The 22,294-nt window shown below is 48.9% G+C and overlaps 1 protein-coding gene across 4 annotated transcripts in view; it reads right to left on the minus strand.

Annotated features, from left to right (window-relative positions):
• Positions 1–523: 523 nt before the first annotated feature.
• SEMA6C (semaphorin 6C) overlaps positions 524–22,294 on the minus strand; it is a 125,510-nt gene continuing 103,739 nt past the window's right edge. The window contains exons 18-20 of one of the 4 annotated variants that reach the window (XR_014558578.1): positions 22,006–22,161; positions 1,696–4,050; positions 524–1,648 (exon numbers count right to left, since the gene is read on the minus strand). Coding sequence is in view for 2 of the 4 variants with exons in the window: in XM_083715592.1 (XP_083571718.1) it covers positions 2,813–4,050; positions 22,006–22,161 (1,394 nt within the window). In the remaining 2 variants the exon portion in view is untranslated. Of the gene's footprint in view, positions 4,051–22,005; positions 22,162–22,294 lie in introns of all 4 variants that reach the window. The other 3 variants (XR_014558577.1, XM_083715592.1, XM_083715593.1) reach the window with 3 other exon arrangements.

Below are 22,294 nucleotides of genomic sequence, written 5' to 3' on the forward strand. Positions count from 1 at the left end.
GCTTTGAAAATAAATAAAAATAAAAAGGAGGGGAGAGTTGCTCTTGTGTTGGAATCCTCCTTGTAGGTTTTCCACAGCCATTTGGTTGGCCACTGTGAGAAAAGATGCTGGACTGGATGGGCTCCCTCTGGCCTGATCCAGCAGGGCTTTTCTTATGGAATCAAATAAACAAGGAGAGTTGAGAGCTCACCAACTGCTTTATAGATCTCTGTGCAATTCCAGTTGGAGGGGCAGGTATATTAAGGGTGCAGTTTTATGTACCAGAGACTGGGAGCATCTATCCCCCCCCCCCTTTCTGGTGCTGCTAGGCTCCTTCCTCCTTTGCTCATCCCCTGTGGTCAGCATGACCAATGGTTGGAGCTGATGACGGGAGCCGGGAGTCTTTCAATATCTGGAGGTTCCCCCCCCCCAAAAAAAACCAAGATATAATCCAAACTGGCAACTCCGGAGAAAACTCACAAAACAGGGTCTCCACAGACGTCCCCGTTTCCAAATTCCGCGAGGAAAGAATGCAAAGAAACGGTTCTTCAAGACACAAAGAGATTATACATATATTTCAAGCATCGACTTGGGACAGATAATTCTGGATACCAAATGTACAGGTCCTCAGCTCTGCCGGACAGGGCCTCCGGATTGGTGTTCCTACACAGTAGGATATATTTATTGTCTCTGCTCTTTTCATATATGAAGTTAAACAAGGAAATATACACATCTATGAATACCTATGTACAACGCTTTTTTAAAAGACCTTCCGAGAGCAGTGTGCCAAAAAAAACCCAACCACCCTCCATGCGTGCGTTTTCCCCCTCCTTTTTTTGAAAAAAAAAAAAAGGAACGGAGGCTTTCGACCTCGCCTGACACCCGCTCGGTTTGTATTCGTGGCAGGATCAACTGTCCTTTCAAAGGCTGCGGAAGCAGACGACGGCTGCTGAATCCCTTCCAAAGGAGAGATTTCTCCCCTCTCTGCTTCTTGAATTGCTATCAAACCCATAAAGGATGCAGCCAACAGTTTTAGGGACTGATGTAAACATTTGCAGAGATTCAAACGGGGGTCTATATTTTTAAAAAGAGAACCCCCTCCCCGCTTTTTTAAATATCTCATAATTTTTTTAATATGGTTGCGTCTAATCAGCAAGGGAAATGGGGCTTTAGACCTGATCGCCTCTAGCAAGTCAGAAATGTTCCCAGGTGACCAAGCTGAACTTTTGTAAACTGGGGAGCTAGCCTGTCCTTCCTGTGTTTTGCTTGCTAGTCACCAACCCATGCATGTTCTCATACGTGGGGCAAATTCCTTGGAAACGAGGCCGCCGGAGGTCTTGAGGACTAGCGACTTGTGCGAACTTGGTTTGCAAAACCGGCTTAATTCGCGGAGCTAAAAACGAATAAAAAAGGAGGGGTTAAGGGCCAAGGGAATAAATGGACAATCTTAACTCTGGTGTCGGAAGGTGGCAGTGAAAAGTCGGTGAATGAAAAATATGAGGTTTAAGGGGATCTCAAATGCTACATTCTGCTCTCCAGAAGGAGCTGGGATCCGCACGGTCCAGAATATTCTTGCCGAAGAAGTAACTCGGAAGCAACTGTTCAAGAGTGAGCCACAAGCTTGTCCCTGTCCCAGTTCCACCTTCGCTCCAAAAGTCAAGCCCAACAACTTGGAATAGTTCTGGAAATTATTTCTCCAGGGAGACTGTCCCCAACTTTCAGAGTCCACTACTTCACATTCCCAGGATGGCTGCACCAAAGAAATAAAATAAACGGACACCACGTTCTGGTCTCGAAGAAAGAAAAGTGCTACAATTTTGGTTTGGGGGACAAGGTCTTCCCTTGGTGGGGGGCAGCCAACATACTACATTCTAGACTCAAGGAAGGGTGCCGATAAAATGGCTCCAAAGGCAGATTTTGTGCTGGAGGCGGCTGTGGCCACGTCAAGAGTCTCATTTCCAAAAGCAGTCCTCCTGTGTGTGTATAGGGTACCCAGCCCCAAAGCTAGCAAGGCCTGGGCCATTGTGGCTTTGAAGCCTGCTGTGAGAATATGGTGAACCTCAAACGAAGATCGGAAGCCAATTCAAGGTGAAAATAGCCTAAATTGGCCAAAGTGGTGAGCCTATTGTGATTTTTGCCCAGAGGGTGCAGAAACCCGACATTCTAGAAAGCTCAAGAGTTTGCGTTCTGCTTTAGCAACCTTCTAGTCCTCAAGTCCTCAAACGGGGGCGATCTGGACACAGAAGTCGCCCGGACTTCTCCTACAACAACCAGTTGCTACTTTCCTTCTCCCTTTATGAACCCCATCTCGGCCATCTACCTCCTTGCCCCCCAAACGAGCCTGCCCGAATTTTCGGAAGCAGAATTGCACGAAGGCGAGGCGAAAAGAACTGTGGTAACCTCTATTGGTGCATCAATTGTGGGTGCCCGGGATTCAGGAATGGCCTTTGCCCCTCAAAGCCACCTGTCTGAATGCCTTCGAAGACAGGAAAAAGGAGCGGAATCTGCTTATTTTGGCAACTCGGCTCAGTGGTCACGGGGAGGACCGGATAGGTCAAAGGAGCTGCCCGCAGCACGAGGCAGCCAATGGGGAGAGAGGAAAACCCAGCGCTTCCCCTCCCACCATTTCCCATATGCAAACGCCTCCCCCCCGGCGAACCGCTGCAAGGCACGCTGGGAGTTGTAGTCCAGTTGTAGGCAGGTTGGCAGAAGCGAGTCGGTCCGCTTGCCTTCCATCTTGAAACGGCTACGGCAGCGGGGGGGGGGGCTCCACTTTAGGCCTTGCTTGCCCCCCGGTACAGCTCCGGGCATCCAAAAAACAAACCCTGGAGGCTCAGTAACTGAATTGCCTGGAGGACTGGGCCGGGGGCGAGGACGGCATGAAAAGCCCCTGGGCGCCCCCTCCTGGCTTGACCAGGGAGACCGATCGCTTGATGCCCCCGTGGCTGGCCAACGGGACCTGATCGCCGTAGCTGTGCTGCCGGGAGAGGAAGATGGCAGGATGGGCACCCTCATGGGGCACCGAGGTCCCCGTGGAGTGCATGCGAGTCAGGAGAGACGAGGGCGGACGGCCCGCCTGGCCCAGGCTGTGGTGGCGCGACAGCATGCCCCCGCCAACGTTCACCAACTTGGGGGCGGCGCAGAGTGAGTGTCTGTGCGGCCGGGCGCCCGCTTTCTCGCCGGCCGCGGGTGGGTCCGGCGGCACGTCCAGCCTCCGCGGCAGGCTGTCCCTGGGCAGCGTGGAGGAGCTGTAGTACGGGGCGCTCTCCACGTCGGGAATCTGTGGCTGCACCCGGTTGGCGAAGGAAACAGCCGCGGGGGCGAAGCGGGGGCCGGCAAGGCCCTTGGCCGAGGAGCCCTCGGCTTCGTGGAGGTGTTTGAGAAGTTCCTCTAGGGCGGCCACCTCCACCCCTTTGGGCAGGTAGCACTGGGAGTGCCGCACCAGGACTCGTTCCGGGTTGGGGATCTTCTTCTCGTCCAGGTAGCCCGCCAGGGGGGCCTCGTAGCCGCGCAGGTGCCCGGGCCCCGCCACGGCGCTGGCGAATGGGAAAGGGTGGGCGTTGGAGACAGGGGTGTGGAACAAGGGCACCTTCCCCTGCGACTCCTTGGCATTGTTGAAATTCTGGTTCTTCTCCCACTGGTTGCGAATTGCTTTCATGTTCTTGACGGGAAGCTCCGGGGTGGATTCCGGGGTGGGCAAACCGGACAGCTCTGGGTGGTGATCCTTGACGCCCGCCTTGGCCGCGACGGAGGTGGCCGGCGGTTCCTTCTCGCTGGGCAGCAAGGTGGTGTACAGCTTGGTGGCGGCGCCTTCGGCCAAGGGGTCTTTGGCCTGCGCCTCCAGCAACCCGTTCATCTTGGCCAGGCTCCGCAGCGACAGCGGGCGCTGGAGGCCGCCCTCGGAGTCCTTCCCAGCTCTCTTGGCTTTCTGGAAGCTGTGGTTGCAGTAGCAGGAGACCAGCAGCCCCGAGAGGAAGGCCCCCAAGACGAAGGCCACGAAGATGCATCCGATCAAGAAGGTGAAGTGGACCGCCGGGGCGTCCTCGCGACCGCCCGACTCCTGACGCACGCCTGGAGCCAGAGAAACAGAGAGTTAGGGGGCTGGGCGCCAACGTGGCCGCCTCGCTTTACCTGGCAGGTGTGAGGGCACCTCTGGCCCTCTAGGTTGGGACAGCCACCTGACCTGCCGGGGTCAAGACGTGATCTCTGCGGGTTGGGCTGGATGACCCTCGGAACCCCTTCCAGTTGCCCAATTTTATGATTCGATGTTGCCCAACTACAACTCCCAGCATGCATAAGGAAGGATGATGGGAGTTGTAGTTCAACAATCTGGTGAGGGCGGGGAGCAAATTTGCCTCATTCGTATTATACTGGGTTGTGGCTAATGCAAGTCTTACTCAGAGGAGACCCACTGGAATGACTAAGACTAGAAGTAGAATTGTAGAGCTGAAAGGGACATGGGTCAGCCTCCTGCAACGCAGGAAACGTTTGTCCAACAGGTGACTCGAACCCACAGCCCTGAGATTAAAAATCTCGTGCTCTATCCCATTGTCCTGTTCATTAACTTCTATGGGTCTACGCTGAGTAGGGCTTGCGTTGCGTACAGCCCACCGCTCAGGTCCTTCCGAATACTAGGGAAGACTGGGAAGAGTTTCAGGGACGGGGCAGAAATTTTGGACTTATTCCAAAGTCTTTCCTACTTTCCAGAAGTGGCAGCCAATTTTTTAAAAATAGAGTTACTACCGAAATTTCACCTCAAGCAGACTTGAAAAAAAGAACAGAAGAAACAAACCCTCAACGTGGAAGAATCTCATATGAGAAATTTGGAAATCAGCCCAAATGAGAAGAAGGTTTTGCTGTAAAGATTAGCAGAACATCACAGCTAGAAAAAGAGCCGTGGGCGTGTGACTAGTCAAATATCTCAATCTGTCTTGGATTTTTCCCCCTGTCTATACATCAAAACAAAACCCACAGAGGTCACATCCACACCATACATTGAAGATGTATGACCCCCCCAAAAAAAAGAATTCTGGGAACTGTAGTTTACCCCTGCGGCGCTACAATTCCCGGCACCCAGAACAAACTATGTTTCCCAGGATTCTTTGGGAGACGCCAGGTGTGTTAAATGCGCTTCAAACGCACAGTGTGGGTGCGTCTGCTATTTCTCCTCCGTGGAGAGACAGAAAGGCGATGAGGTGGGATGAGGAAGGTTGAGATGGGCGATGGAAAATGGAAATGGTGGTGGATTTTGCAGGCGTGGGGAGACGGCGCCCCTCTTTACCCAGCCGCCACAAAGCTTCAAGGTTTCTCCTCCTCCCTGTGTGTCCAAGGAAATAGCCAGTAGGATTCACAATGCGGCCCTCTACAGGTCTACAGCAGCCACGAAATTAAAAGACGCCTGCTTCTTGGGAGAATAGCAATGACAAACCAAGACAGCATCTTAAAAAGCAGAGACATCACCTTGCCAACAAAGGTCCCTATAGTTAAAGCTCTGGTTTTCCCAGTAGTGATGTATGGAAGTGAGAGCTGGACCATCAAGAAGGCTGATCGCCAAAGAATGGATGCTTTTGAATTCTGGTGCTGGAGGAGACTCTGGAGAGTCCCATGGACTGCAAGAAGATCCAACCTCTCCATTCTGAAGGAAATCAACCCTGAGTGCTCACTGGAAGGACAGATCCTGAAGCTGAGGCTCCAAGACTTCGGCCACCTCATGAGAAGAGAAGACTCCCTGGAAAAGACCGATGGAGGGCACAAAGAGAAGGGGACAACAGAGGACGAGATGGTGGGACAGTGTTCTCGAAGCTACCAGCATGTGTTTGACCAAACTGCGGGAGGCAGTGGAAGACAGGAGGGCCTGGCGTGCTCTGGTCCAGGGGGTCATGAAGAGTCGGATACGACTAAACAACAACAAGTCTACTCGGAAGTCAGTCCTGCAGAGCTCCATGGGGCTGACCCCTAGGAAGTGGGGGGCTGGACCAGGTTGTAGGGATTTCAGCCTATTTCCGGTTTGTGCCGATGTTGCATTGGCCGCCCTGCCGCAATCTGTGGCCCGATTCCCCCCAGAAACCAGCCTGATCAATAGCCAGAGAAGTTGGGAGTTATAGTATGGCAACGCATGGAGGGCGCCAGGCTCCCAATGGCTGTGCTAATCGAGAGCGCCTTCCTTTCCTGCAGAAGGTCCTGGGTTCAGGTCCCGAGATCTCCCAGTGGGTCTGGGGACAGACTGTCTGCTTGAAACCCTGGACAGCTGCTGCCGGTCAGTGTAGACAATATTAGGCGGACCAGCAGCTCTGACTCAGTGCTCCCAGGCTTTGCGTACGCTCAAAGGTTCACAGAGGCCTTGGCCCTGGAAGCACAGCCACAAAACATTAAAGCAGATTAAAAATGCCTTATGCCTTTTTAAACATTCTTATATTAAGATCCCTTTAACGAGCCCTTTTAATGAGCTCAAACGGTACAATTAAAAGAAAATGGATCATTTAATATGGCTTTAAAGGGCGCTAATGTAAAATTTCCATTTATACCACACTTTTAATGGACCAGAATAATATATATATTACTATTTAATAATAATAATAATAAAAATCTTTATGCTATGGAAGATTGTGTCTCACTTACCCAGGGCACGGGAGAAGTCTAGAGTTTTAAAATACAATATTAATCTCAATTATTTTTAATCTTGCCGCTGCTTTTTTTTACAGAAAAAGATCTTTACTGCTGCGTCTCTACTGCAATTTTGCCAGGGCGGAAAAGGCAGAACATTATATGTATTTTAGTAATGAAGTTCATTTATTTTACTGGATTCCTGCTCCCTCCCTCCTCCCCGGTTAATTATCTTTGATGCTTTCACTTTGGGCTTTTAGAAGTCTGAACGCCCCAATTTAATTAATTTCAGTATTCGAACCCGATTCTGCCTTCCCCTGTGTAAATAACGATCATTGAGGGAAAAGACTTTCGAAAGGCAGAAAATATGCTCTCATTTAATATGGGAGGAGGGGACCCTCAGGGCATTGCTCACAAGCGGCCCTCCACACCTCTCTTCTGTGGCCCTCAGAACTCTTCCACCCTCCTTGAGTGCTTTTCCTGCCTGGAAGGAGACCTTGAAATACAATCACCTCTCTCTCTCTATCTGCAAATATCGTGACTTTTCCGTGGGCGGAGCCTACTATGCATCAGGGGGTGGCCTCTTTGGCCCCGCCCCTTTGGTCATTGACCCCGCCCACCAGATTCAGGGCATGTGTGTGATGGAGAATAGAGCACAAAAGCTCAGGAGAGCGAGAGATGGGCATTCTGCACATGCTCAGAGGCTTTTCATGATTCGTTCTTCTATTTTCCTAGAATTCCCTTTTAACTGTTCTGCTACTTTAATGGGTTTCATTGCACTTTTTAAAAATAGCAGACGCTTGTTTCCGTGTTTTGATGCAATGGTTTGATCGTGTGTTTTAAATGCGTGCACTTATATTCTTTCGGCATGTGATTTTCCGCTTGCAAACAGCTTGGGAGTCACCTTGACAATTAAGCGGTAATATAATACATGATTATTAATGATGGTGATGATAATACTACTACTAATAATAATTACATTTATATACCATTCAATTATTAGGGTGGCTTCCAAGCAAATAATAATAATAATAATAATAATAATAATAATAATATTTAGATTGATATCTGGCACTGTCAGCAAGTTCAGAAACAATAGTTTGTCTCCAACCGAGTCCTACTCAGAGTAGAACCTATTGAAACCAATGCACGAAAGGGAGCAATGTCAATTCACGTCATGGGCTCTACACTTAAGCAGGCCTAGCAATGGATCTAACACTCTGGTCCTGTGGGAGCCTAGAACATTAATGGAGTGTTAGGAGAAAACTGGTTTTCTTTTTAAAATATATGTTGTTGTTTTTTGAGCAGGATAAGTTAGGGGTGTGTGTGTATATAGAATCCACATGCTTTAAATTAATTCAGAACCAGAGGCAAAGACTCAGCCAAATGGCTCTGGGATGCGTTTGTTCCTCACAGACCTGGATGATCAGGAAAAGCCATCAATGTGCTGACCGTTTCGTTGTTAAAAATGTGGAAAAAGGATAAGACTGGGGTTTATTTGCGGGGCAGGGGGAGAAGGCGAATAGGGGGGAAAGGAATAAAAGAAAAAACAGATGGCAGGAGGGGGGAAGGGACAAAGGACGGCCTAAAAAGCAAAAATCTGTATATATAAAAAAGGAAAATACTAGGGGAAGATGAGAAGGGAAATGATGGCTGCTGTGTTTTTCTCCTTGAGAGGGTCAGTTCCACCCCAAATTGTGCCCGACAGTTTCTCTCCTTCCCACTTTTGGAAGAGAGGAGAAACGGGCCCCTTCAAACTGGCTCAAACTCCACAGACACCCAACTGTGCAAGCACCCAGGTTTCACAGAGTTATGCGTCACATGTGACGAAGAGCTCCGTGTTACCCAGAAGACTGCATTCAGCGACAGAGGTCCGCATGGTTTTGACCTCACCGCTTTTAGGAGGGTGGGATCCAGCTGCCTGAGGGGTTGCTGTTTCTGATAAGCCACCTGCGCAAGCCTCGGCTGTGACCCTCGCCGCCAAGGTGGACCTCATTTCTTCCCTGTTTAGCCTCCCTGCCCCTTCTCCTCCCTAAGATCTCGTGTGTGGGTCAGTTTCGCCCACACAGGCCTAGCCATAACCTGCCGAAATTGGGGGGTCCCATTTCGGAATGGAGGCTCCTAGGGGCCAGAGACCTACCTGCCTTGACAAACAACCTTCCTTTAACCACGGATATTTATGCTGTTAAAGGGGAAGGATCTTCGAAGAGGGAAGGTATTCGGGACACACAGAGAGAAGGAGGAGAAACCACGAAGCTTCGGGGCCCAATAATAGTCAAAAGTGATCAGCTTAGGGGGCAGGAATGGGGTCCCCTCTTCTTCCCTCCCCTCCAAACTTGTGCTCCTTTTTCAGAAGTCTTGATGGTGGCCAGGAAGACCCCAGGACACACAAAAAGAATCAAGCCCGCTATTTACTGGAACCAGACTTATCGGCTGCCGGGGAGAGGGCTGGCTCCAAAATTGAGCCCATCAACGTGGCACCTGGTCTACTCTGCTCCTCGCGTGAGCAGAAAAGTTGGGGGATTTTTTTGTGATCATCCAAAGGCCACGGAAACCTCTGGACCATGGCAGTTCCAGACACAAAGGCACGTCCGGTGGGTGCCAAAAATGGGGCCCGCCCCCTCCCTCCCTCCCTCCCGGCAAAACACATTTTTTGTACAATGCACAACCTGGGATGGGAAGAACAGGGTGAAATATTTTGTGGAACGGGCCAGCCTCTCCTCTCGAGGGTGCGATAAACCATGCGGTTAGTAACCGGGAAAATCTCTTTCAGGAGAAGCGCAGACTCTTAGCCCCCGCTTCCCCCCCCAAGGTTACCCGGAGCAAACGTGCACAAGTGTGTTAACACGAGGGTCATGAGACACGTGCGGAAAAGGGCACCCGTTCCACGGGGAAGCTACCAGGCTGTTAGAGGAAGGTGCAAGGCGCTGAGAGGAAACACGGAGCCACGTCAGACCGGCTGCCACACATAACCAGACCACATGCCTCAGGGGCTCACGTTCACCAGCCAGTGGCGTCGCACGATGGTGTTACGGAGAGTCTGTATTATCCAAACAGATCACACCTCTTCTGCTCATCTCAGCAAATTTCTCTTTCTGGGCCTCCATCTGGGGACAGCTGAATTCGAACCCGGTGCCTTTGGCCTCTATTGCCTTTCTGGCACCAGTCAGATAAACGCTACTCAGATAGATGCTTCTAGGAAGCATAAAGCCATGCCTGTTAATTGCAAGGGAGCTACTCTCGCACAATGCAGCACTTCATCCTCTAAACCGGCCTTTCTCAACCTGTGGGTCCCCAGATGTTGTTGGACTACAACTCCCATCACCCCTAGCTAGCAAGGCCAGAGCTCAGGGATGATGGGAGTTGTAGTCCAACAACATCTGGGGACCCACAGGTTGAGAACCGCTGCCTAAACTCTCTTTAAAAACCTCTCCCTCTTTCAATGCTGGAACCTAGAGGGTTATCTGAAGAGTCTTTTCAGACTCAGGAGCGGCTTGGTGATGGAATGCCTAGTAGGATGGAATAAGCCTGCGGAACTCCGGGCCACAAGATCCGGCAGTGGCCGAGGGCTTAGAGGGCTGGGGAAAGGACGAAGAGAGGTCGTAAGAACCTAAGAAAAACTGGGCTGAATCAGGCCAGCGGCCCATCTAGTCCAGCCAAAACGATGCTGCAATGGGAAGCGAGGGCGACTCTCCCCATTTACGACCCCCAGCAACTGGTATTCAGTGGAAGCTGATAGGCCTTCCATGAGCTCGTGTAGTTTAAAGCCATCTAAGTTGGTGGCCTCCTGCAGCGGTGAGTTCCACAGTTTTATCCATGCTCTGCGCATGAAGAACTCCTTCCTGAGTCTCTCAAACTTTGGCCTCCTTGGATAACGGTGTGATGGGAGAAAAGCATCCCTCTGGCTACTTCCTCAGTACCACAAATAATTTGAGATGCTCCTTACAGCGTCCCCCGCTTCCTAGATTTATCTTTTGAGATCTCTTCCCCTCCTGTAAGTTTATTTGCAGCTTAATAGGCCCAAAGTACGTCAGCCGGCGCAGCAGAGATGATCTCGCCTTCGGATTTCCCCCGCGGACAGACAGACTCTCCCACTGTCTCTGCCCGGCAATTTCTATCTTCTGTGTTCTTCAGGGGTCAGCGGACAAATGGATGCGTCCCCCCCCCATCGCATTATCCGTGCCTCAATTCCCGCCCCCCCTCCCAGTCCACAGAACAAAGTATGAGGTGCGCAGGTTGGGGGGCGAATTTTGTTAGCTTTCGGGAGTTGCAAAAATCCCATCATTTTGTCGGAAAGAAAGAAAGGCATTTCCCAGGGAGAAAACAATGAAGTGCAGAAAAAAGGGCCTCCATGGAAACTCAATTTCTTTCTTTGCTTTTTTATATTGTTATTTTTTTGTAAAAAGGAAAAACACTGGGCGAGCGGAGGAGAGAGGGACAGAAATAAACAAGGCGGCTATAAAACCCAATGAATGTCAAGAGCTATATAGCTAGCTAGCACTCCAGGTTTTTCAAAAGAGGGCATTAAAAAAAAACAACGACAAGAAAAGGTGCCGGTGCTTTAAAGGAGTAGATTAACCAACTATTTGTCGAGTTGATTAATCTGTCAGGACCCATTTGTAAGCATGTGGGCAGGAGAGTGGGCAGCTGTCGTGTTTTTTTCAGAGGCGGCTTGGGCTTTGTTAACAGGGGAAAAGAGGAGTGAACAATATTTCTAGACAGGCAGCCCTTTTTCTGCTAACAGCTGCCGTTGAGCTCATCACGGGCTGCACAAAAAGATCTGGATCGAGCCTTGCTTACTGTCCTGCTTCTCCAGCAGAGGCCAGGTTTGATGACTTGCGGGGGGGGGGGGCTCCAAAAAAAAGGGCATGGAAAACACCAGCCCTCTGCTGTAGTTACACCTGCTATACTGCTCCTGGATCTGGAGGCTCCACTTACCGTATTTTTCGCTCCATAGCACGCACTATTTCCCTCAAAAAACTAAGGGGGAAAGTCTGTGCGTCCCATGGAGCGAATGCAGGGGGGAGGCAGGCAGGAAAACCCCCCAAGAGTCGCACACGAGCTTTGTGTGGGCTTTTCCCCAGGAGGGAGAATGGACCACCGCTCCCTGACCTGTTCTGGGGGCTAGGGCTGGGGAAAGTTTGGGCTTCCCCCACCCCAGCCCTGCGGCTAAAAACGAAGGCAAGACAGTGAGCGGGATGGATAATTTTTTTTCTTTATCCCCCCCTAAAAACTAGGTGCACACTATGGTCCGGCGCGCCCTATGGAGCGAAAAATACGGTAAGTTCTCAATCCTCTGATTGGCCAACCTGCCCTTTCCTAGCTGTTATATCCCTTCAGAAAACCTGAGCGATGCCCCTTGTCTAACTCGCTTCCAACCCCCTCCTTGAAACCTCGTCTTTTCTGCAACCCTTTCGGCAGAATCCCCTGGTCTCTGATCGTGTTTTAAAACCAATGCAGTGGTACCTTGGTTCTCAAGCATAATCTGTTCCGGAAGCCCGTTCCAAAACCAAAGCGTTCCAAAACCAAGGCACGCTTTCCCATAGAATGTAAAGCAAAATGGATTAATCCATTCCAGACTTTGAAAAACAACCCCTGAAACAGTAATTTAACATGAATTTTACTATCTAACGAGACCATTGATCCGTAAAATGAAAGCAATGAACAATGTACTGCTGTCCCACAATCAATCAATCAATCAATCAATAGCTGAACTGGGTTCCACAAAGTCGCAAAAACAAAACAAATAAAGAGCTGCAAAAACAAAAACGCAAAATAAATAGCAAAAACAGACAGACCTCAAAACGGAAGTGTGACAACTCAAAACGGAAGCGTAAGACTCAAATGGAGCACGTTCGGCTTCCGAAAAATGTTCGCAAACCGGAACACTTACTTCCGGGTGTGTCGCGTTTGAGTACCAAGGTGTTTGAGAACCAAGGCACCACTGTATAGCAGAATAGTTGATCCTGCTTCCCTTCCCTTTGCTCTGGCACCACAGCATGATATACAGTCGTACCTTGGAAGTCGAACAGAAACCGTTCTGGAAGTCTGTTTGACTTCCGAAATGTTCGACTTCCTAAGTGCGACTTCTGATTGGCTGCAGGGAGCTCCTTCAGCCAATCGGAAGCCCCATCAGACGTTCGGCTTCCGAAAGAACGTTCAAAAACCGGTACACTCACTTCTGGTTTTCGATTGTTCGGGGGCTGAAACATACGAGTTCTGGGGCGTTCGAGAACTGAGGTACAACTGCACAACTGTAAGCCCTTTGGGGCAGGGGTCTACAAGGTCCCCTATTGTAACACCACCATGTGCAGAGACCGTGCTACATACGCAAGTAAAAATATATATTTTTCTAGCTTTAGGTAGGTATATTTTGTGGTGTATCATCCTTGCCCCTAAATCTGGATAAGGGTGGGGTTTAAGCCCTACTGAAACCTTGCGACAGGAACATAACATTGCTAACTATTATTTCTCGTCTATTTCCACCCATTGCATCAACAATCAGGACTAGCCTCTTTGGATTCTATTGGGGTTTGAGGAAGAATATCTAACCATCTCCCTCCTGGAAAATTCTGATTTCTCTCCCCCCTCCACTTCAGTTCACCACTTCCTGTATAGAAATTGAATTTTTTAATGCCTCGGTTTTCCTGGGACACCCCCCCCAAAAAAAATCCCTCAAATTTTGGAGGGATTTAGCAAGCAAGGCCCAGAATCTATTCAGACGCTGCAAGGTCCACAAGCATTTTTACAGGCAAGGTGGGTGGAATCTGTGGCCCTCCAGATGTGGCCAGAATCTCAACATCAGTCCTGACCATCGGTCATGCTGGCTGCTATGAGCTGGACCCCAGCAGCAACATCTGGAATGCCACATCTGTTCCCCAACTCTGCTCATTCATAAAACCCAGGTGAATTTATTTTGTTGAATATTACGGCTCTGCAAAAAAAAATCCAAACCACTCCCCCTTTGTAAGGACCTAATTAGAGTCTGGTTTCTGGATCAGGCCAGTGGCAAATTGAGTTCAGTATCCTGTTTTCACATTGGCCAATCAGACGCCTCTTTTGGGAAACTCAACGTTTTGTTCGTCTTTTTGGGGTGAAGGGGGAGAATGTAATCGCAAAATTCGGAGAGGTGTGAATTTCAAAGCTGCCGTTCAGTTATTGAATTCTTTCGGGGAGAGTGAATTACTTTTAAACACAGAATTAACTGAATTCCTTCCCCATCACTAAGCACTGCCTTGTTTTATAACGGGAACAACCTGGTGCTCTTTGGAACGCTAAAATTATTTCGGAGGTGCTTTTGAACGCAGCCCTTGCTTTCGGAAAGAAGATTGACAAGCCAGCGCTTCCTTCGATAAATACTCTCTCTCCGAGACCCCTTTTCTTTCTCCTTAACCCCCTTCATGGAAAACAGGAAGTCTCAAGTCTGGCGTATTTTTCCTGCCTTTTCAAAACTTCACAATAAAAGTCTCCCTGGCTGCAAGCCCAGATAGCAGCAGCCAGCGGTCTTATTTTACTGCCTCCAACTCACAACTATAACTTAAACCCAGAGAGGCTTTTGCCCGGCTAAGCTCTACTCAGAGTAGACATGTTGAAAATAATAATAATAATAATAATAATAATAATAATAATAATAATAATAAAATTTATTTATACCCCGCCCTCCCCGGCCAAAGCCAGGCTCAGGGCAGCTAACAACAGTAAAAATACAGTAAAAACATAAGGGGGGGGGAACCAATTTAAAACACAGGTTAGAATGCAATTTAAAATGCAGCTGTATTAAAACCATAAGGGGAGGGAAACATAAGGGTCAGACTGAGTCCAAACCAAAGGCCAGGCGGAACAGCTCTGTCTTGCAGGCCCTGCGGAAAGATGTCAAGTCCCGCAGGGCCCTAGTCTCTTGGGACAGAGCGTTCCACCAAGTCGGGGCCAGTACTGAAAAGGCCCTGGCCCTAGTTGAGACCAATCTAACCTCCTTGAGGCTCAGGACCTCCAAAGTGTTGTTGTTTGTGGACCTTAAGGTCCTCCGCGGGGCATACCAGGAGAGGTGGTCCCGTAGGTACAAGAGTCCTAGGCCGTATAGGGCTTTAAAGGTCAAAACCAGCACCTTAAACCTGACCCTGTACTTCACCGGGAGCCAGTGCAGTTGGTAAAGCACTGGCTGAATGTGATCCCGCAGCGAGGACCCCATAAAGAGTCTTGCCGCGGCATTCTGCACCCGCTGGAGTTTCTGGGTCAGTCTCAAGGGCAGCCCCGCGTAGAGTGAGTTACAATAATCAAGCCTGGAGGTGACCGTCGCGTGGATCACAGTGGCCAGATCAGGGCGAGAAAGGTAAGGGACCAACTGCTTAATACGGCGGAGATGGAAAAAGGACCTTTGTTTGCCATGCCTGCTAATTTCAATGGGGCTATCCTGAGTAGGGCCCTTGTGGGACGCAACCCTCCAAAATTCTCTTTGAAAAATCCCTCCCTTAGAGGATACTAGAACTTGCGCATCGTCTTGGAGAAACTGTTTTGCAGCATATTTAGGAGTGGCCAAAAAGGGGAAAGGCTTCATTGTGGAATGCGTAGTAGGATGGAACAAACCTGTGGAACTTCTGGCTACAAGATCTGGCAGTGGCCAGGGGCTTAAAGGGCTGGGAAGAGGAGGAAGAGAGCTCATAATCTAAGAAGAGCCAGTCACCCATCTAGTAGTTCATCAGCTTCCTCCTCCATGATTTATCTAATCCTCTTTCAAAGCCCTCTGAATTGGTGGCCATTACTGTCTCCTGTGGCAGGAAGTTCCACAGGGTAACGATGTGCTGCATCTATGGAAACGGAAACTGGAGAGGTGGCGGGATACGTTTAGCATTGTAATTGTACAGGCCGCAGAAAACCGCTTTCCTCAGCTCAGGATTTCATTGTTCGGGAGCTTTTTTTGTTTTTGTTTTAAAGTGGTGTGGGGTCAAATAATTAAAATAACGCCGAACAAGAAGAGCATCTGAAAACGGCATACACAAACACCGTCCCGTTCACCTCAGCAAAGGCAGGCCAAATGGAAGGTTTAATGCTGAACAGCTGATCTCCAGAAATAAAAAAAAAGGGAGAGCGTCCCTTTTAAAAATAAAATAAAAGACATGTTTGCCCCTTGGCAAGAAGATTGCAAGCTAATTAGCGGCGGGCTTCTGCCAAGCCTGCCTTCCTCTCCCCGCCCCAGTCAGGGTTGTGCAACGGTCTGATGTTTCGTTCCTTGAAAGCTGTTCTGTGGGTAGCTGTGCTTTTCTTTGCTCTGAATAGGAGGAAGCCCTCGTTTTGTTCAGAGGTTTCCCCCTTCTAACTGCACCCCCGTTTCCTCGAGTGCTGTTTCCTCGGGGCCTGCGTGTTTGGATCTGCGCGCCAGGTCAATAAAATGAGCAGAACCCAGAGCTAAGGGTTTGGCAGCCTCAGGGCGGCTGCCTGGCCCTTGGAACTACTACATCCAGGCCATTCGCTTTCTCTCTCTCAACCACATCCCCAAATATCACTTGCCTTTCTGGGACACGTCCCTGGGCTCTGAGCAATGCCTCTGGCCTGCCGGGCTGGAAGGCAGAGAGTGGGCAAGAGCTAGCCTGCAAAACACTACTAAACCTTAGGGTACCTAAATACAATCCTGGTAACAACACACACGACGTAACAGGCTGTTTTTGACTATGCAACTTCTATTTCAAACACAATTCAACATATAATAAATAAATAAATTTTATTTATACCCCGCCCTTCTCAGTTCAGAAAACCGGGCTCAGGGCGGCTTACAACAAATTTAAAACACTTAATTGATGCAACAAAAAACAGCATAAAATGCAGTATAAAACAGGAACAACAATAAATTCAGAATTCAAAAATCAATTTAGGGGGGAAATCCATCCAATAAACATCAGACGATCACCAGGGCTAGCTGGCTAAATTGGTCCTATTTGGGCCAGCGAGGAGACCAGGGGAGAATTAGCTGTGGGATCCCAGAGCGGGTAATCTTCATAAAAAAGGGGAGGGGGAGGGAAGGAAGGGGAATAAAAGATCAGGCTGAATTCAAATTGAAAGCCAGGTGGAATAGCTCTGTCTTACAGGCCCGACAGAAGGAGGTTAAATCCTGCAGGGCCCTGGTCTCATGGGACAGAGCATTCCACCAGGTTGGAGCCACCACTAAGAAGGCTTTGGCCCTGGTGGAGGATAGTGTGGCTTCCTTAGGGCCTGGGACCTCTAAACTATGGTTATTCATGGACCTTAAGGTCCTCTGCGGGGCAGACCAGGAGAGGCGGTCCCGTAAATACGAGGGCCCTAAGCCATATTATATCTCACAAAGTGTAATTCCATAGAGCAACAAAGCATGAAAACAGAACGTGGTCAGGAGACAATCCATTGGGCTTTAATTTCTCTTGACATGTTCTGCTTGCATGATCTGTTGGTCTATGGAATTACACTTTGTGAGATATTATATGTTGAATTGTGTTTGAAATAGAAGTTACATAGTGAAAAACAGCCTATTACCTTGTGTGTGTCGTTATCAGGAGCTAGCCTGGGGCAGGAAAGTAACCTCTCCATTAACTGGACCACTCCCTTTTGCCTCTGGATCCGTCCCCCATCAGAATGTGGCCCACAGGAGGTTTCAAAGAAGGGAAAGTTGCTCTCGGAGCACTGCTGGCAGTCAAGATGTTTTGACAAGCCAGAATTTGCTTTTTTTTTTTATAAATATTTTATTGAATTTTCAAATACATAATACAAGATCCCTACACCAAAAAGCCAGAACAAATACACCAAGAAACTATATAAAAGGAAAGAAATAAAAAATAAAAAAAGAAGAGAAAAATATAACCAACCGTTCAGAATAACTTTTCTTATATAACTAACTGGACTTCCTCACATCTCCTTACCCTGCATTATTTATAATAAGAATGTCAGCAAATTATTACCTTGTTTCATACCTTATTTTGTACTTTCCAAATATTATACTTCTAAATTTAAGGTAATTTTTATCAATTGCTCATACCTTAAAGTTAAACAAAGTGATGCCTTAAATTTCGACCTTTTCTTACTTATAACTTAATTTTCTATTTTACAAAGTCTATTTGCTGGAACAAGCCAGAATTTGCTTTTGCTTCCAAGGGTCTGGAAACCATGCCGGATGAGGAACGGTTGAAGGAGCTGGGTTTGTTTAGCCTGGAAAAGTGGAGACTGAGAGGAGATACAACAGCCATCTTCAAATATCTCAAGGGCCTTCACCGTGTTTTCTCCTGCTCCAAAGGATAGGGCTTGCAAGAAAGGAGGAGAGGGCCTTCTCCGTGGTGGCGCCCGCCCTGTGGAACGCCCTCCCACCAGATGTCAAGGAGATAAACAACTATCTGACGTTTAGAAGACATCTGAAGACATGTGGGTTGTTTTACGAATGCCACAAAACCCCTGGACCTGTTCAGGCAGACGAGTGTATGGCTCTCACCCCTCCAAACTGAGGATTTTCCTGCAGCCAGAGAAACGCTGCCCTATTTTCACAAGACCCAGACATGTGGGCAGGTGCGAGGATAAGAGAAGCTAAAACTGGCTGACCCAGTTTGGCCTTCCCAAAATAAGGATCTAGTCCTCATGGCATTGGGGGAGAAGTTAATGGCTGCCATTTATGGCGAAGGGGCAAAGCTGGAACAAGCCGATGAGATCTCTCTCGTTATATATACATATAAAGGAAGATGAGCTATGTCCCAAATTCCTTACAGGCTGTGTGTCCCGTCCCCCATTCTGCTTTATTTAGGATTACCGGAACGTATACTGACAGGCACTTAGGCATGTCTAGATCAATATAGCCCACACTGGCTGGCAGGAGCTCTCTAGGTTTTCAGACATTCTCAGCCCATCTAGAGAGGATGGCGATTGACCCCTGTTCTGCCGCTGAACTAGGTCCCTTTCCTCCTTGCAGAGATACAGCAAGGCCATATTTCTGCTAGAGGCAAAGCCTGAAGATTCACAACAAACGGATCAATCCATTTTATTTAATCCTTTTTTTAAAAAAGCCCTTTATAGTGGTGGTCATTACTGTTTCAAGTGGGAGGGAGTTCCGCCGTTTAACTATGCACCATGTGAATAAATCCTTTCTTTTATCTGCCCTGAGTCTTCTGAAGTCCACGAGTTCCAGTGCTTGGAGGGAGCAGGAGAAATTTTTTTCCCCTCGCCACTCACTCTGTGTCATGCATAACTTTATAATTTTATAAAATGCAGATTACCACGTGAGCTTCCTTGAAGCGGTTTGCTGCCTGTCTGCCTTAAATATTGGTAACTGCAACCCTCATCTAGTCTCTGCTAGACAAACCCTCTGTGATTCTTCTCTGGTTCAAAAATGAAGAGACATACAGACTCATATAATCGTAGCAATGGCTCTCACTGCCCTGCTGGGTGGAAAGGGAACCTCTGAGCATGTACAGAGAGGGACCTGGACTCAGAAGAGGAAACCATTCCAAAATCAGATTCTGCCTCGGGTTTGGCAGGAGAGAACGCTCACAAAACACTTTCCCAGGAGACCTGCTTCTCCCTAAATTGAAAAACAAAATCCAGCTTATTTCTGGCGGCTGTTCTCTCCCCTCGTACACCTTTATCTTCCCTGCCAGCTTAATTCTCTCATTTCTACGCAGCTGTCTGGGGGCATTTTGTTTGCAATTTGAAGGCTATTTTGTCCCCCCTGCCAAAACCCCATCTCCTCACATTTTGCTTCGGAGTGGGGGCAGAAATATATATATATATATATATATGCAAGTAACTGTTCCAGTAACAAGAAGCCGAAAGCACCAGCCTGAAGATGACGAGTGAGACCTCGTCGAAACGTCGCCTAGACACCCCAACTTTTACACGGGAAGACACCCGAGGACACCAAAACCTGCATTCCTGTACCCGTGAAAATCTACGAAAGCAAATATATATATATGCACCTTGTTGTGTTCAGGAGGGAGCGTGTTTGCAATACGCATTACGCCTAATTCTCCCAAAATGGATCAGCTCTTAAGAGCTATTTCCGCTGGGGACCGTTTTTCTGTTCTTTCTCTCCTGCTTCATCAGGGTTATTTCCCCCACCCTGACGCACAGAAAGCTTGCGGTTCTCTTCCTCTCCATCCCATCAAGTCCTCCTCAAACTCTGCCTGCCAGCGAGGGGATAGTGCCCACCACACAGCACCCCTGCGAGGTGGGACACACCAATCTCAACAATTTAATGTATTTTTAATCTTTTGTTGGAAGCTGCCCAGAGTGGCTGGGGAAACCGAGCCAGATGGGCAGGGTATAAAATAAATTACTATCTTCATCATCATCACCATACCTCTTGTTACATTTGCTTCAGGTTAAATCTTTTCTGGTAGCATCCTGCGGCGACCCAGAAGTACCAGAAAGGGTTACTTCCGGGTTTCGCCACTTGCGCATGCGCAGACACGCAAAATGGCATCACACCCATGCACAGAAGTGGCGAATCGTGACCCGCGCATGCGCAAACACGGGCTGTGTTCTGCTCATGTTGAAAATGGGGCTCCGGAACAGATCCTGTTCACAACCAGAGGTACCACTGTATTATTATTGTTGTTGTTGTTGTTGTTATTATTATTTACAGATGGGAAGACTGCAGACTGGACTCATTCAAAGCCTCCCCATGCCAGCTGAATCTGACAACTGAGCTGAACCTAGAGGCTTGAGAAGGAATTCGCTCCAGCTTGCACTTTAAAGCAAACCTCACTTAAGCTGCACCTGCAGAAATTTTGATTTGTGCTTCCCAGGATTTTACAAACTCGTGTAAAGAAAGGGGTGCAAGCTAGGGAAAAGTGTGCATAATTAAAAGCACATATATTCAATGAAAATAATATAGGGGGGAAATGAATTTTCAGGGAACACTCCTCAAGAAATGTGTATATATTATTAGGGCTACGCTGAAGCAGTACATCTAAAGCACTACAATACCACGTTAAATGGGCACCTCTCCCCCCCCCCAAGAGTTCTGGGAGATGTCCTTTGTTAAAGGTGGACCTAATGGTCAGGGGTCCCTTTACCTTTTTACCTTCACCCCAGTATGGCTCCTCTTCATCACATACAAGCCCAACAAGACAACGACAAGAATCCACCAACAGTATATGAATCAATATGGCTAACCTGACTCAAAAACACCCACCCACCCCACTCACACACGAAAACCAAGTTCAACACAAGCAACCGCACCCGGGGCCAACCCCAATTTCTCTCACCGCCAAAGGAACAGAAGCGATTAGCGAAGAGAACCTGCGCGAATGACGACAACACAAAAACCCACGCATACATTAAGCAAAATAGAAATATCGCCTCCCGACCCCACCCCCACAAACCATGGCCCCCTCCACCTCTTATCCTCTTTTTTCTTCCTAAAGGTAAGAGGACACCTGACCATTAGGTCCAGTCGTGGCTGACTCTGGGGTTGCGGCGATCATCTCGCTTTACTGGCCGAGGGAGCCGGCGTACAGCTTCCGGGTCATGTGGCCAGCATGACTAAGCCGCTTCTGGCGAACCAGAGCAGCACACAGAAACGCCGTTTACCTTCCCACTGGAGCGGTACCTAATGATCTACTTGCACTTTGACATGCTTTCGAACTGCTAGGTTGGCAGGAGCAGGGACTGAGCAACGGGAGCTCACCCCGTCACGGGGATTCGAACGGCCGACCTTCTGATTGGCAAGTCCTAGGCTCTGTGGTTTAACCCACAGCGCCACCCACATCCCTTTTTTCATCCTAATGTCTCAACAAATGAAACTGACCTGTGGAAAATGTAACTGGGAAAAAGAGACGTTGCGCGCATACCTTTGTAGACCAAGAAAACATAAATAAAATATTATGGAAAAAATAATAATAGAGAGAGAAAGCTTTCGCTTCCGGTGATCGCAATCGCACCTCCCACCTCAGAGAGAGGCGACTGTTATGTACTGAAGTTCTCACCCTGGGCTAGCAGGGGGATACTGTAGATAGTTTTCACTCAGGTCCACATATGCAAATAAGGGAATTGAAAGTGACGTTCAGTGATTGGAGAGTTACAGAAAATGGTTACTGTTGCGTTCTAATGGAGCTCTATATAAGCAGGCTGGCTGAACCCTTCAGTTCAGTTCTGTTCTGGCCTGTGAATAAACAAGAGCTGTTGAGGAATCGCTGTGTCGTCTGATATGCTCACCCACAACTTAACAGCGACCATGCGCGGCTTGCGCAACCCCCGCTCCCCGACGTGCAAGACGCGGCGACGCAACCGTTTCGCATGCCTCTGCATTCCAGCGCCGCCAGGCCCTCCCCGCGCAAGTTAGTGGTTCTTGCACAGCTTGCTGTTATCACGGGGGTGCCATACTGCGGGGACGAGTTGTGGGGACACGGCACATGTGTCTGTTTGTGCGCATGCGGGCAGAGAGGGTCGGGGGTCAGGTGATCGGCCCCTTCTTACCCTGCTTGCTCACAGCCACGTGGAGGGTGGAGCGTGGCCCTCCTGCGCCCGGGGCCAGGCGGGCGTCGGGAGCCAAGCTAGCGGGAGGAGACCCGGTGGGCGCTTCTGGGAAGGGAGAGGAGAGAGCGGTGGCGGCGGCGGAGGTCTGCGTCTTTCCTGCGTTGCCGGTGATAAAGACAGTGTCAGGAGGAGGAAGCAATACAATAATGACTTTTGGGGGGGGCCAGTTAGGGGTTAATGAGAGGAGGGCCCCCCGAAGAGCCACGGTGAAGGCTGCAGACCCAGGAAA

The sequence above is a fragment of the Podarcis gaigeae genome, assembly GCF_964106915.1.
Source record: "Podarcis gaigeae genome assembly, chromosome: 16".
Classification (NCBI taxonomy): Eukaryota; Metazoa; Chordata; class Lepidosauria; order Squamata; family Lacertidae; genus Podarcis; species Podarcis gaigeae.